Source organism: Podarcis erhardii (assembly GCF_964252035.2).
Source record: "Podarcis erhardii genome assembly, chromosome: 4".
Taxonomy (NCBI): Eukaryota; Metazoa; Chordata; class Lepidosauria; order Squamata; family Lacertidae; genus Podarcis; species Podarcis erhardii.
Window position 1 is genome coordinate 25,039,782 of NC_138508.1, and position 16,975 is coordinate 25,056,756.

General features: G+C 40.5%; 1 protein-coding gene and 1 long non-coding RNA gene across 3 annotated transcripts in view; one reads left to right on the forward strand and one right to left on the reverse strand.

Annotated features, from left to right (window-relative positions):
- Positions 1 to 16,975, forward strand: part of LOC309341322 — a 57,918-nt gene that overhangs the window by 25,318 nt on the left and 15,625 nt on the right. The window contains exon 3 of one of the 2 annotated variants that reach the window (XR_014156209.1): positions 11,001 to 14,942. The exons of the other annotated variant lie outside the window; for it this stretch is intronic. This is a non-coding gene — a long non-coding RNA (uncharacterized lncRNA). Of the gene's footprint in view, positions 1 to 11,000; positions 14,943 to 16,975 lie in introns of those variants that run through there. 2 annotated transcript variants of the gene reach the window in all.
- Positions 1,394 to 16,975, reverse strand: part of CRYL1 (crystallin lambda 1) — a 39,184-nt gene continuing 23,602 nt past the window's right edge. Inside the window, exons 5-8 of the mRNA XM_081860677.1 lie at positions 16,134 to 16,328; positions 9,015 to 9,120; positions 7,016 to 7,122; positions 1,394 to 4,375 (exon numbers count right to left, since the gene is read on the reverse strand). Coding sequence (XP_081716803.1) covers positions 4,247 to 4,375; positions 7,016 to 7,122; positions 9,015 to 9,120; positions 16,134 to 16,328 — 537 coding nt within the window. The 3' untranslated portion in view covers positions 1,394 to 4,246. The remainder of the gene's footprint in view (positions 4,376 to 7,015; positions 7,123 to 9,014; positions 9,121 to 16,133; positions 16,329 to 16,975) is intronic.

A 16,975-nucleotide genomic window follows, 5' to 3' on the forward strand; every position in this document is an offset into this window, starting at 1 on the left:
CAAATAATAATTGAATTGCTCTTCAACTGCTTTACTCCTCCTCTGATATGATTTACTTCCACTCATGGTAATTTGCAACATGATTTAGCAGAACACTTTAAGTGGGTCTGCCACATTAGCAGAAGACTACGGCTACATTCTCAGCAGTCTCAATGAATATACATTTACTCCTGAGAACAGCAATTTTTAGCAGCATAAATCAAAGCCACTACAGCTAAAATTAAAATATTCCTCAGAAGTCCAGGACAGCCATGAACTTACTTTTAATGGCCCTGGCAACCACATTTAACTTCTATGATTTATAAATAATTATGGCAACTTCTTAACATAGGGGTTCTACCACTGAGTTAAAGAGAATCTTGTCCAAGCTTAATCTTAGGGACAGGTAGAATATAAATTTAAATATGTAAATAATAATTCATGTACTAGTTAAAACAAATTGTCCATTCTTGCATACCACTTTTTCTCAAGCGCTCTACGTGAGGCTACCTTTGAAAGTGACCTGGAAACTACAACTAATCCAGAATGCGGCCGCCGAGACCACATAACACCAGTTCTGAAAGACCTACATTGTCAAAGTGCTGGTGCTGACCTTTAAAGTTCTAAATGGCCGGCCTCGGCCCGGTATACCTGAAGAAGTGTCTCCACCCCCATCGTTCAACCCGGACACTGAGGTCCAGCTCCAAGGTCCTTCTGGCGGTTCCCTTACTGCAAAAAGTGAGGTTACAGGTGAATCAGGCAGAACGCCCTATCATCAGAGGTCAAGGAGATGAGTAATTATATAACACTGAGGAAGCACCTGAAGGCAGCCCTGTTTAGGGAAGTTTTTAATGTTTGATGCTTTATTGTATTTTTAATAATTTGTTGGAAGCCGCCCAGAGCAGCTGGGGAAACCCAGCGATATGGGCGGGGTGTAAATAAATTATTATTATTATTATTATTATTATTATTATTAATAATAATAATAATAATAATGGCATAATTTCAAATTTATTTACACAAAATTAAAATTAACATTAACAGCAAGATTCTCAAACTGCATTAAAACCATAGTGTGATGTTGTGGTGTTGGAATTAGACAGTCACTTTTGCCTTTTTATGATAAGCACAAGATGAAGTACATAAACAATTGAATTCTCTGTAAGGTTCCACAGTGTTATAGACTGAAATACATTTACCACTAGCTGCAAAAACTTTCCCGTCCAAGCTAGCTACACTGGCGTCAGTAACTATCATTCAATGAATCCCTGTTCAGACCTGTACAGATAACAGCATGTGGTAACTTCAAAAGTAAACTTCACAGTGGGATGATGCATTATCCGAATCTACCCTAGCTTATCTCAAGCTCAAATTTAATACTGTACTGGCATAAAAATATCCCACAAACATAACAGAGATTTCATTACATATGTTTATTGACAAGCAAAGTGAAGATATTTACCAGTGTTAAGAGAGCTTCAATATTTCAGAACAGAAGCAAGTTAGAACAAAATGACTTTTAAAAAGCCACACTCATATTTAATAAAATGAAATTAATGTTATGGCAATTATTTAGAAGTTGTATTATAATTCCACCATGATGTGGTTTAAATAAAGAAAAGAAGTTCTCTTTCTGTTAAATTTGCTAATGAGGTTTTGAACATCATGTAGCTATTAGCATAATGGAAACAATCAGTCAGTATAGCTCATCCCCGTCAACAAAATAGCCCTAAACACCATGCAATCATTAACAGACAATTGAAAAGTCATCATCATAAAATGGCAGCACAAAAACAACATCACCAGTAACCAAAAATAAAACGATTATACAGGGCTGTGATAATTAATCCAAGCTGAAACTCAACTAAACAAGATGGTCTTTACAGGTCTACAGTCTAGAAGCAGCTAGGATAGTCTCCCAAAGGCGGGAAATCCAGCTGAGAAAACCCTCTGCCCAGCACCTGCCATCCAAACGGAGGACAAGGAACTCCTCTGAGCAGAGTCTCCCCTGCTGAAGTTTCTTCTGTATCTATAATCCTCTTAAAACTTCACATTAAGACTAGCGATATCTGATTTTCAACACTAATATATCACAAGCTAAACATTATCATATATTGATATATCACAATGTCTGAAATAAGGATGGAGCTATGCAGAGGTATTGCTGGCTTCACTGTTTTTCCTGCACCATGATTTTTTCACAGTATGTGTGTGCATTCACACACATATCATGATTCACTATATATTGCCCGGTCAAAAATTATAAAGCCAGTATCACAATACAGTGGTACCTCAGGTTACATATGCTTCAGGTTACATATGCTTCAGGTTACAGACTCCGCTAACCCAGAAATAGTACCTTGGGTTAAGAACTTTGCTTCAGGATGAGAACAGAAATTGTGCTCCGGCGGCGCAGCGGCAGCAGGAGGCCCCATTAGCTAAAGTGTTGCTTCAGGTTAAGAACAGTTTCAGGTTAAGTACGGACCTCCGGAACGAATTAAGTACTTAACCCGAGGTACCACTGTATGGACTTCAAACTGGCTTTGGATGATATACTGATATATCACCCAGCCCTAGTTAAGACATGGAGGAAAACTGAGCAGCTTGCCCCATGTTGTCTATAAGTTATGCTACAGGAGGACCATATGAGGTATCAACTACACTCCCCACCTGTGAAGGCATCTGCCAAGGTTACTGGTTCATTCCGTGTGGTATATAAAATATTGATATTTGTCCCATGGTCTAAGGCTTTCAATCTCACAAAAAGGCAGTTAGTTGGTTAGCAATGATGAAAACAAGGTCATCAGTTTATCTACAAAAATATTTTAAATCTGATATAAATTGTTGCCAATAAGAATTCTTCTACTTCATAAGACTAAAAAAAGGGAAAAACTGATTTTAAAAATGCTTTTCTCATATATATTTTTGTATATTGAATATGGTACAGTAATCTGTGGCTGAGGCATTGGTTGGTTCCACCTTCATAGTGGAGAGACATGCTTTGCAACAAAATGACACCAGATACAACCCTTGGTATCTCCAGGTAGATACGACTCTTGTTTGAATTCCTAGAAAGCCAGTGCCACTCAGTGTGGACAATACTAGATGGATCAATGATCTGATTTGATATGACGAAGCTTTCTTGATTAGTTCAACAACCAACACATAGTTGCATAGCTTCTACACAGACTAGTACAAGAAATGTGTCTGCAATGGTATTTGAAACTTGGAATCACTGTAGAGAACTGAACTAAACAGAAGGAACTGATTCAGGTAAGATAGTCAACACAGTAGCCCAAAGGGTTATTTTTGAATGAGCTTCTCTTATCAATGAGCTGTATAGAACCCTGTTGAGAAAACTGTTTAGCTACCAAGCTGTCAACATCATATGGGTCCTGAATTTAGTACTCAAGGCTTCAGACAACACATCTGGAACAAGTAATATAACCTATGACATTGTAAACTGCATTTGTTTACTTGATTTTAGGGAAAGCTTTTTTAATCCCTAAAGTCACGTTGCAATTGGAAGAACAGTCAACAGAACCAGGTTAAAAACAACATCATCTTCCAGTCAATATTATATGTTCCTGTGTAGATTTATTGCCATCACAGACACCATACCAAAGTCTATGATGCAAAGTTCATAATGTTAAAGGCCCTTTAACATTAATGAAACAGACTTGTCTCCAAATTAATTTGCTTATAATCTCAACTGATCATAAATCAGGGTGTGATGGCTAGTACTCAACAGAGCAGAATGCAGCCCAAAGGAACAACCAGTCATTATTTTTGTCCCAGCTTAATCTTATATTCCCCAAAATGCAAGCTCAAACACATCTTGGGCTAAATTAACCACAAAGTATGATTATAACAAGCATCATTTTAAATGAATAACATCAGTGTTCTGTACTATTAATATTTAAGGGTGTGCTGATAAGAAGCCATCCCAGAGTAAAACTACTAAAATTACATAATAATTAGTAATTTCTGTAATACAGGATGTTACTTTAAATGAAGGAAGTCTTGCATTGAAGGTGCAATTTACAATCAAATATGCAGTCCCACTGAAATCCATGCATCTGCCCCAAGGGTTTAGGATTGTAGCTTTAGATAAAAAAAAATCCAGCCTTAATTAACTTGACTACAGTTATGTGGATTGACCAACTCTGGCATTTGCAGCTGAGTCTTCCATGCTTTTAACATCTGCTTGTGGAAGAGATGCATGTGCCCATTCAAATACCAATCCAATGATGACTGCCCCTTTGGTTTAAAGATTATGCGTATCGTCAGATTTAATTTCCTTTTTCAGTTTAGCCAGGCGTGCAAGACATTCATCTCGCCAGTGTCTTCTGGCATTTAGGTGTTCAGGGTCAGCTGGGGTCTTTTCACACATTGCCTGGTAAGAAAAGGTTAAAAAAAAATACAAGTCACAAATAGGAGAACTACAGTCATACCTTGGTTTACAGACGCTTCAGGTTGTGCGTTTTCGGGTTGCGCACTGCGCCAAACCCAGAAGTATAGAATCATAGAATCATAGAATCATAGAGTTGGAAGAGACCACAAGGGCCATCGAGTCCAACCCCCTGCCAAGCAGGAAACACCATCAGAGCACTCCTGACATATGGTTGTCAAGCCTCTGCTTAAAGACCTCCAAAGAAGGAGACTCCACCACACTCCTTGGCAGCAAATTCCACTGTCAAACAGCTCTTACTGTCAGGAAGTTCTTCCTAATGTTTAGGCGGAATCTTTTTTCTTGTAGTTTGGAACCATTGCTCCGTGTCCGCTTCTCTGGAGCAGCAGAAAACAACCTTTCTCCCTCCTCTATGTGACATCCTTTTATATATTTGAACATGGCTATCATATCACCCCTTAACCTCCTCTTCTCCAGGCTAAACATGCCCAGCTCCCTTAGCCGTTCCTCATAAGGCATCGTTTCCAGGCCTTTGACCATTTTGGTTGCCCTCCTCTGGACACGTTCCAGTTTGTCAGTGTCCTTCTTGAACTGTGGTGCCCAGAACTGGACACAGTACTCCAGGTGAGGTCTGACCAGAGCAGAATACAGTGGCACTATTACTTCCCTTGATCTAGATGCTATACTCCTATTGATGCAGCCCAGAATTGCATTGGCTTTTTTAGCTACCGCGTCACACTGTTGGCTCATGTCAAGTTTGTGGTCAACCAAGACTCCTAGATCCTTTTCACATGTACTGCTCTCAAGCCAGGTGTCCCCCATCTTGTATTTGTGCCTCTCATTTTTTTTGCCCAAGTGCAATACTTTACATTTCTCCCTGTTAAAATTCATCTTGTTTGTTTTGGCCCAGTTCTCTAATCTGTCAAGGTTAATCTGTCAAGTACCGGAGCGGGTTACTTCCGGGTTTCGGCGCATGCGCAGAATCACTAAATCATGCATGCGCAGAAACGCTGAATCGTGACCCGCACATGTGCAGACGCAGCACTGCAGGTTGTGAACGCTGCGGGTTGCAGACATGCCTCCTGCACGGATCACGTTCGCAACCCGAGCGTCCACTGTACAAGTAGGACCTGTAACAAAATGTTGCATTGTATCCTTCTACCTAAAAGAAGTGCAATTCCAATTTGTTGTGGAAGCAAAGGTCCTTTCCATTCAACCAGTATATAGCACAACAAATGGTGAATCCAGGTATCTCCCATCCATCTAGTTAAGGCTACAGTTTTGGAGATATCACGTTAACGTTAGTCCTAGAGAAAGAAGTTTGTACAGGAATCATAATGTGTAGACTAATTTTAAAGTGTTTTTTAAAATAAACATCAGACAGTGTAATCAAAGTAGGATGCAACCATGGTTTATCCTGTTTATTCTCATCTGGTCCTGAACAATGCCATTGCATTTTTTTATTTTAATTTTTTATTTATGGTTTTCAGTTATATACATTTCAATAGTTTTGCAATCATTTAAACATTTCAAAACTTGACTTCCTTCCTCCTCTTTCTGCAGTTCCTTAAATTTATTTTTATCATTTCCTGCATATTTTAACTTAACTTATTCTTTTATTAATCTGCTTTAATTGTATACTCTTATGAAACTGCAGGTTATTACAATAATCCTGCCAATTTGTCATGCCACTGTTTTTTAAGCAACATAGAAGATTCCTGGTCCTTGGCCCTTTAGGCGTCAGTACATGCTGGGCATTTGACCTCCTTTTTGTCTCCTCATAGACATTGTAAAGCAATTTGTCTGTTTAGATGTCATTTTGAGTGTATCCTTAGAGAGGTAACTTACGTAAGGTGAAATACTTAAGCCTCTGCTTTTGTCAGGCATAAAGACAAGAATGGGCCTTGAAAGTCAAGAGAGACACTGGTGCCAGTAAGATAAGAATGAGACAGGCTGTTCTGGGAAGATTATACATTAAAGGAACTGAGTGGAAAGAATGAAATGACTAGCAAGAAGAGGTTCAGCTTTGTATCATGGAAGCATTTTTGCCCAATGTGTAAGAGTGCTCCAGATAATGACAACCAGTTTGTTGAATTAATGAGGTGACCCAAATATTCCAAAGTCGAGCATTTCAACTTACCTCTGATGAAAATACAGTGTTAGGTCCTTTGGGCATGTATAGTGGTTCCTCCACCCTCCTTAGATCAAACTGTCATTGCCTTTGGTGACAACCATACAGCCTTATTTTGCATGTGGTTAATGTACTGATGTAGGGCGTACAACAGGTAAAGCTGGCGTATAACAGGTAAAGGTGGTGCGTATGCGCAATTCATTCTGTATGCTACACTGCAGAAGTGCCACCCAAAGTGGTAGCAGGCCATGAGCAATTGCTCACTGAGTCATATGCCTGCAGTTCATGCAAACTAGGCCCAGGTTGACTCTGCTGATCTCAACATCTATTAATTTATACAGTGTCGGAATTCATTGTTCATTAAACTTCTAAACAAAAGCCAACTGATGTGTAAACTGTACCAAAAATGGGTAAGAGCTGTTTCCTAAAAACAAGATATTAAATGCAGGCTGTAAGTTTGATGGATGTCATGTTACTCCAATTTGCACATGTACCTGATTGATTTTCTGTTCCGTTTTCCCTGCAAAATCCGGTATTGGCCCAAAGGTTTTCAAGACACGTATCATACCTTCACGGTATCTGTCACAATAGTTCAGCATTCCTGAAATACAATTGGAGATCTCTTGTTGGTCTTTCCTAAACAGAGAATTCTACATATACAAAGAACCATAAAACCAACAGAATTTCAGATCTGAGAAGAATTTCAAACTTGAGAAATACAAATCATGTAGACAAAAAGAAAATATTTAAAAAGATGTCTGAAGTAGCTGGTGGTTGTTACTTCACATAGATCCATTGAAACCAATTGATCTGCTCTGATTATATTAATGGATATCACCCATTGATATTTACTCCATCTCTTGAGTAATTCAAACTTGGAAGCGTTAGCTATGAAATAATCCTGCTGTCATGAATACAGCACTACAGAAATATACAGAGATTATGATGGGGGAGCTGCCTGAAGCATTGTATCCAATACAGTTTCCCCTGCTTGTTTTGCTGGTGATTTTTTTTTATAAGCTTAAAGTAATTCAGAAAGCTTGAAAACAAGCGTATAATGTTACCACATAATGTGGAACCTCAAAAGATTAGGCACCCACACAGGAGGTACTTTGTGTTAAGATAATACTGTGATAGGTAAATGAGAAAATGTCTCTAGAAGCACTGTATTGCTGGCAGGTTTTTTTCACTAAAAGGATCTGATAGCGTTTCTTTCTCTTTTTAAGTGCTGCTTTGCCAAAATTTTAAAATGCCCAGCTCTGGTATAAGAACTCACTGGACCCAAAATCAGCATTCACCATTATCATATTAAGTCAATTAGATATCCTTATAGTACTTCTCTTGTTAAAAAATGTTAAGGGCTTCCTTTCTGTCTGTCAGCATTCAGTTCTCATGTTTCTCCCTCTCTCTGTGTTCTCACTGACTTGCTGTTGGCACTTGTTCTCTAATCACAAGGCTACTGGCACAGTGCCCTACAGTCAGTTCCCTTCCCATCTATGAAGGATTGTCATTGCAGAGCAAAGACTCCTACGACCCTACTCAGAAGCAAGCCCCAGTAGTACATATTCACAACAACATCCTTGGGAGGAGCAGCTAAAGGCATTCATTTCCCAAATAGTGAAGTCCATTGGATAGCCTATAGGTTTATGGGTTGTTGTTTTTTTAATTTCGGACCCTTCAAAAATGAATCAGGTTCTCCCTTCCAGAACAAATGGAACAACCCAAGAAGTTCCATTTGTGTTGTATCCCCAAAGGTTGAGAATAAGTTGGACCCAGCAAGCTTTCACAGGTCTAAGGGATTGGTATTATTTTATTTTCTCAGTCAAGCCAGTGAAGTAACTCTTGTCTTTTTGTTCCTGGATCTGCAGCTGGAGATGTTTAGCACATGAAATGTACCAAATGGACTAGAACAGTCGGCCACAATTTTTGATAGATCAGACACAGCTCAACACAGGCTGAATTAACTTTGTTTTTGTTTTCTACCTAGAAATGCAAAAAAGCGTGTGTGTGTTTGTGTGTGTGTATGAGACAGCATGCGAGTAAAGCTCCTTGCATGTCACAATACAGAACTGGAAGTTTATTATTGTTTTGGTGGATCATATATTGTGCAGACCTAGTCTTGGGGTGCTTCTATGTGATGACACTCTGAATTGGAACACTAGTCACCCACAAACTGCATGTAAAAAAACATTTTTACCAGGCCTGAATTGGGGATAAAGCTACATGCCAAAGCAGTAATCCTTTATCTAAACCCAATGCTCCTCTTTAATGAAGTACCTCATGTTGCCAATTCTTATCATTCATCATGGTGATGTTTGGAACAGCTTTTACAAATGGCCTGGAACATCCTGATACTGAAGATTATGGTGTAAAGAAGAACAGGATTTAGGTCTTAGATCTGACCTGTTAAACCGAAATTCACAACAACTCCATATCATGAAACATTTGCGTTGGAAACTCCCATGTTTAATCTTAGTGGAACAAATGGCATACCTTCTGCATTCAGATGCATGGTTTCCAGGGGTCCAATAAAAGCGTACCGCATTCCCAAACCATCAGACATTACAAGGTCCAGATCATCAGAAGATATTACTCCATCCTGCATGGCAAGAACATTATGAATGTTGAAGAACTTCACAAATTCTACTTCTTTGCTTAATCTCTAATCCCAGGGATGGAGAATATATTGAAAACAGGTGTTTTTTTTTAAGTAAACAAATCTGTTACTACTCTTAAATGAACCATATATATTATATACATGTATTACATCACGTACTATATTCTCTAGTTAGCTACAGAGTTTCCTTCCTATAATATATTACTGTATCATTATTTATAATATAGTATCAGTGTGCTTTGTCTCTTTTATGGCAGTGGTGTGGAAGCATTGTCCCTCCAGTACAACTTTATCAGCCCTAGCCAACAATTAAAACATCTAAAAACTAAAAACGGAAGCATCACACAGGTTTTCTGAGAGGTAAATCCAAGTATATTTGGTAGAGAGCAAAGAGTCTTTGGAAGAAGCAAGAGAATCTTGGATAGTGGTGGGCTGAGCTGGAGAAGTAAAGGTCATGTATTGGGATAGAAGAACAAGATCATGGAAGGCTTTGAAAGTAAGGACAAGGAATGGCAAGGAAGTCAGTGTTTGGATTTAAGGGTAGGCAACTCACGATCGGGACGTGGGTGGCGCTGTGGTCTAAACCACTGAGCTTAGTGCTTGCCGATCAGAAGGTCGGCGGTTCGAATCCCTGCGATGGGGTGAGCTCCCGTTGCTCGGTCCCTGCTCCTGCCAACCTAGCAGTTCAAAAGCATGTCAAAGTGCAAGTAGGTAAATAGGTACTGGTCCGGCGGGAAGGTAAACGGCATTTCTGTGCGCTGCTCCGGTTTCGCCACATGACCCAGAAAAACTGTCTGCGGACAAACGTTGGCTCCCTTGGCCAGTAAAGCGAGATGAGCGCCCCAACCCCAGAGTCGTTCACGACTGGACTTAACTGTCAGGGGTCCTTTACCTTTACCTTGACTCATGATCAGTCTAATGAGAAAGTTTGATGATTTGGGCGGAAGAGTACCAGAGACCAAGGTGAGACAATGGAAAACCACAGGACAAAACTCCTGTAGTTTAGGTGAGAGATAACCAGGACTTGGAGCAGTTTTTTGCTAAGGGGATGAAAAAGAAGAGCCATATTTTTACAATGTTGTGAAGCAACATGACTTGGGCATGGGCTGAACATGGGGAACAAAGGAAATGAGTAAAAAATGAAATCAAGGCTATATTCCTGTTCAACAGGCTTAATGTTAACACTATAAAAGTATAAGCAAAGTGTACACAGAGAGAGGAAGGGTTGGGATGGAAGAGGTTCAGGCTTAGATACAGTAAACAGTTTAATTTAAACTTGACACAGTAACAAGGCATCTGCACAGAAATATATGAGAAAAGCAGCAGGAGATGTGGGATTAGAGTGAGAGTGAGAGATAGAGCTGGCTATCATCTGTGCGTAAAGGTAAAGGGACCCCTGACCATTAGGTCCAGTTGTGACCGACTCTGGGGTTGCGGCGCTCATCTCGCTTTATTGGCCGAGGGAGCCGGCGTACAGCTTCCGGGTCATGTGGCCAGCATGACTAAGCCGCTTCTGGCAAACCAGAACAGCGCACGGAAACATAGTTTACCTTCCCGCCGGAGTGGTACCTATTTATCTACTTGCACTTTGACGTGCTTTCGAACTGCTAGGTTGGCAGGAGCAGGGACCGAGCAACGGGAGCTCACCCCGTCGCGGGGATTCGAACCGCTGACCTTCTGATCGGCAAGTCCTAGGCTCTGTGGTTTAACCCACAGCACCACCAGCGTCCCTATCTGCGCATAGGTGGTACCAAAAGCCATGGGATTTAATGAAGAAACATGGGGTTAGCATGTACCAACATAGAGAGGGAAAATGAGGAAAAATACATTCACTTATCTCCTATTTATTTGTTTATTTTTAGAACAGTGGGGCATTGGCATGTTCGAAGAAGTTGGAGAGAGGGGTTGATTATGTGGAAGAGAGGAAGGATAACAACAGGAGAGATTCCACAAGGAAGCAAGTGAGGATGGGATTGCAGGGGACATATGGAGGGGCAAGAAGAAACTAGGGTAGTTAACTTATCAACTGAGATATGGGGGGGAAAGAGGAAAGGCAGGTTTTTAAATGTTTATTATGTTTTTATATATGTTGGAAGTTACCCAGATGGCTGAGGCAACCCAGTCAGTTGGGCAGGGTACAAATATTTTATGATGATGATGATGATGACATAGACAGCAGAGAGGGGGGAAGAGACCAGAGTGAACAGCTTTGGATATCAAACTGTATACTTTTGATTATTAGAATATTTGACTTTTTAGAATAAATGAGCATTTAAATTTGATGCTGGCAGCTACAACCAAAAAGAACAATTCTTTTCAAAAGACTTGGCTGCATAAATTATTATGAAGCTGCTCTGTACATTGTATGTAAGTAATGACTTTCCAGTTTATGCAAGGCACATTAGTGCAATCCTACAGGGTGGGGCAGGGCACAGATTATGAGTAGAGGAGAGCAGAATTTAAGAAGAAATGTTAAGCGTTCTTGTCTCACTTTCACTTCTTTTAAACAATTATGGTTTCCACCTACAGTACAACTTTTGCTTTTGCTTTAAAAGTGCCTTTTAAAATGGAATTCTCCCAGGTGTGCGTCTTCATGGTTGGAACAAGATGACTGAATACAGACAATGCAGGTGCCACACAACTGCTATGAGAAGCTGCTTGCATCATGTAGGCAATTTGCATGGCTTCAACATGCCAACGCTTTCAGGAAACTCCCAAATCTCTTATGTGGCATCCGTCACAAAGTGCTGTTCAAAGCTCAGTTAAATCTACAGGGTACATTTCCAAGAAATAGCAGCACACCCTAAAAACAGGTTAGGACAAGTGCATCCTCTTGGCTGCTCCACAGGTTGCTGAAAACTTCTATAAGGCTATCCCTAACATATTTACAAAGCTGGTGTTTCCCCCATTTTTTAAATAAAGCTTAGATTAGAATACAAATTCTTAGCTAAGAAAGTCACATTCCATCATGGCATACTGAACAGTTTCTGTAGCATAACTAAGAAAATTACGGAAAGGCAGACCTCATTTCCAGAGGGCTACAGATACACAGCTCTGTCCCTGTTTAGTTGGTAATGCAGATCTGTAACACTCATAGCAGAAACCACAATCCTGCATCACCAGTTGAACTGGCACGTAACTGCACGTTCAGTGAATTGTGCTGTTTGGGGTCATTTTGTGATTTTGAAGAAACAGAGCTATGGTAGACATTTTTCTAGAAGTTATATAAAAAAGATACACAGCAATATAGGTCCCTGCAGAAATACCATCCAGAAAAAATGATGCCAATGGCCAATCTTACATACTGCCATACATATATACTCTCCAGATCATTCCATTAAAATGCATCTTAAAAACCAAAAGCAGTGTTGAAAGAAGTCCTTAACAGGAGTTTGGTTAATTCCATTCATTGGCAATTTTCTCAGTTTCTTTGTAGCTTGCAGATATCAGGAACTCTACAGCACAAAATCTATTTTCCCTTCGCCAGGATACTTACTATATAAGTTGTCAGGGACTTGAGCAGGCTAGTTTAATTTCTTTCTCTGTCCTCCATTTCCTTTTATTTTCTCCTTTGACTGACACACAAAAACACTGGATGTCTCAACTATAGATTCAACTAATAGACCCACACTTGACTTAATGTTTCTTTAGACTCTACTCCTAACACCCACCCACACCCACGGTTCAGATGCCATAATATTTTTGTAAGCTCTGAGGCTCTTGTCTGGATGTTGTTTTCCAAATTAGCATACTTGTGTACTTCTGTGTACCTAGGGAATCCACAAAGTATGTACAAGTCACTCCTTTATTTCTGGGTAAAATAAAATAAATAATGACAAAACATGATGTCAAGATATTAAATTTTGCTGTACAGTATTACTATCCTTCAAAATGTCTCCCCCCGCAACAGAATAAGGCCTTTATTTAAAAAGTGCTTAGAAATCTGTAAATAGCTGGCATGTCTATAGCTAGAAGGCCATCGGCAAGTTCAAATTTCACATTCCCTTAGTAAGTCAGATCAGATGTTCAATTGACACACAAATAATTTTGTCTCTGCTGCCAAAAGACTGTCTTTTAAAGACTACCCGTTGTTCTTTGTGCTTTTAGGAGTTCTTTACAGTCTTACAACATACAATTACAAATCCTTTGACTAATTCCCTTAGGAAGCAATCCTGCTCACTGTTGAGCTGGGTAAGCAGCAATGAAGAAAGTAGCTGCTGTCCTAATGGGGCCTTCCAAAGGTCTCTCTGGGGGCAACAAAATAAAGGAAGAAAAATAAGCTACTCAGTTCCACACATTACAAAAGCACCATGAGCAACTTCTGCTTCTCCTTTCGCAATGCGGCAAGTGGGAGCTATGGATCTCCTCCCCTGCAAGATCACTGGGGTCACAGGTCACGCTGTGGTGACTAGTTGCACATCCCACATTACAGCAAAAGCAGACTTGGCTTGATTTTTCTTTGAAGTGTCAAAAGCATCTCCCACCCTATAGCACAGTCTGTTTTCAAAATGAGTTTAAAAACTCAAACAGAAGATGAACCTGTAAAAGCAATTGCTTTATGGGCTTCTTTGGTTTCCTACCCTAGAACTAATATGGTAAAACTCCATGAATGGATTATTCTGTCAGCGTGTTGTATTCATACTATTTTAAGTGGGAATGAAATAATGTTTAGGCAACGGAGATTGGATGCAAAGTATTTTAATAACCCTGAGTTGGTAAATAGTATTAGTAAAGAGTTAAAATATATTTCTCAAAGGAACCAGAGGTCTCTTAGCCTACTATATGGGATGCAGGTAAGGCATATATAAGAGGTATAACTGTATTTTAAAAAGGTGTCAGAAATAAAATGAATATTCCACAAGAAACTCAACTAAAAACTAAGATTAGCACTTAACAATAACTGCACAAACGAAACAGAAGTGTGCAAGGAGGTGAACAATTGAAGAGTCAAGACAACAGCTTGAATAAATGCAAGTTCAGAAGTGGGGGAGATCTTTAATGTTTCTTAGACAAAACATTTTCAATTTGGTAACAAGCCATCTAAAATGTTAGCAAAGTTATTAGGACAGGCTCCAGCAGAATAAGCGGATGAGACCATTAGTGGGTCCACCAGTCAAGAAGGCAGTTTCTGAAAGTGAGGAGCAGATAGGGCTCATCAACCTGGGAAGGTTGCCCATCTAGGAGAAGGAAAACTCAGTTCCTACACCTCTGCTGCCTTGTGGCTATACTCATCCACGAGAAAGGCTTCAGGAGTAAACTCCAAGGAAAAATCCTGGGGGACATCTTCAGGAGAAGAAAAGGTTAAGGAGTAAACCCTACACAAATTTGGAGTGGAGCCCCTAAGATGGTTGGATGGTGCCTTGTATGCCTCTTTTTGGCAACTCCTGCAACCAAGCTGGTACCAAATGTATTGCTCTGCTTTCCTTTGGACCACATCAGTGAGGCTGGGGGTGGGAGTCTTGTCCTCTGGTGCTGTCTAGGACTTCCGTACCCAGTTCTCAGGCTTGCGCCCTGGGGAGGTCACTTCAGTGCTGCAAATGCAGCAGTTTGATTTCATCCCCAGAGGCACACTCCATTGTCTCTCGAGACAGGCAGATGCCAATAAGTTGGCATCCACACATTGTTACTAATGAACTTATGAAATGGAAAAATTCCTGCAGAAAAATAAAGCGCTAGAAACTATTCCAACCACATCACTGATTGAAAACTCATATCATATGCAGTTTAACCCCAAGACCCCATGTGAAGCAACTCCCATACAAGAATGAGGGTGGGGTGGGTAACTTTTGGCTGTCCATACGTTGTTGGGCATCAAACTTCTCCATTCTGAAGGAAATCAGCCCTGAGTGCTCACTGGAAGGACAGATCCTGAAGCTGAGGCTCCAACAATTTGGCCACCTCATGAGAAGAGAAGACTCCCTGGAAAAGACCCTGATGTTGGGAAAGAGAGGACAAGGGGACGACAGAGGACGAGATGGTTGGACAGTGTTCTTGAAGCTACCAGCATGAGTTTGACCAAACTGCAGGAGGCAGTGGAAGACAGGAGTGCCTGGCGTGCTCTGGTCCATGGGGTCACGAAGAGTCGGACACGACTAAACGACTAAACAACAACATGTTGTTGGGCTCCTCCAACTCCCATCTTCCCTGACCACTGGCAGTGATAAGAGTTGGAGTTCAACACCATAGTCAGCGCTACACCTGATCTATGATATCAAGAGAAAGATATAGGAAACCATGCATAACAATGCTTCCTTGCCATCACACATTGTTTACAGTTACACACAAAGGAAAAACAATAATGGCCTTCACCACTGAAACTCAAGACAAAGAGAGGAGACTGAGAAATTGCCTTTTTGCGCAAGGAGGTGGTCATAACTAGTATCAAGAGAATATGTAACTGTGGGAAATGCTACAAGCAATGTCACTACAAGGCATAATGAACTAGACTCCAAAAAAGCAGCAGCAGGAGAAATTTGTCTTTTATTCTCTTGTATCAAATGATTATCAAAAGTTGAGAGATGTGATTCTTGAAAGCTGAGCTTACTGCTGCTTAAAGGATTACTTTCATTGTTGTTTCACTGAGCACAAATGTTATAAAGTATTCCCAGAGCCTTCTGAATGCAACAGGAAACGAAGGGAAACAACATGAAAATCAATATTTCTATCGCTGACCTTTTCACCTTGTTCTTCTGGGCTTGAATGAAAATGGCATTGTTTTGGAGTGTTCCTCATATTACTGTGCAACTTAGCTTGCGTCTCTCTTTTTTTTAGCATTGACTAATTATCAGTTAATGTTATTACACAGGGGTTGTTAAGAAAATAATTAAAATATTTTGGAATATTAAATAATTTAAAATAATAATAATAAGTTTCTGATCCTATTTATTAAAAGTAAGCTCCACTGAGCTCAATGAGACTGATCTCCAGACTAAGTAGTACAATGCAGTCTACTGGAAGCACATTCAAGTCAGTTAAAGAATAAAAATCATACATACACCAACAAGTCTCCATGCTTCACTAATGATTGCATACTGGAGTCGGTTCAGAGCAAAACCATCTATCTCTTTTGTCAACCGAACCGGAGATTGCCCAATCTTCTTCATCAGAGCATAGGTTTTCTCAACTGTAGAAGGTTCAGTTTCTGGGTGGGGAACCAATTCAACCAGAGGAACATAATATGGTGGGTTTACCTTTACACAAAACATATTTAGAAAGAAAAGAAACATATTTATGAACATACCATTACAGTCAGTTAACATAATTTGTGACCCTTGCATTTCAGGGGGTGGACAAGATAACCCTTGAGGTTCCCTTCCAATTCTATGAAAACCAGTACTGACATTAGGCAAGCCCTCTGATAGTACTATTAGATCAGGGGGTCAGCAAGGTTTATCTTGCCTGGGCTAGATCGGTTCCGCGGAGATCCCTCTCCCTGCTCAGACGGGATTTCTGGCACCATGGAAGCACGTCTCCACGCCACGCTGTACCAGTGGCTCAGTTTGGGGGCGGCTCGGGGGCCAGTCAAACAACCTCCGTGACCCCTGTATTAGATGATAATATGGGCACACCCACCATCATTCTACTCATGGACAGATGCGTATTTGCATGGCACTGGAAAATAATTAAATCATTCAATTCAAACCTGGAAATGGTTAGGGAGAGCTGGAGAGTCCTTGTGGCTTGCAAGGGAGACCCTTCCCAGAGCCCGAAGAGGCACCAGTAAGGGCGGAAGAAGCCCTGAAGAGACTGGAGGTGCAGCAGAGCTTTGTTTATGCTGCTCAGCCTCCCCGCCTAGCAGCTGATGTGCGGGGTAGCGCAACAGCCACTTTCCTGCACA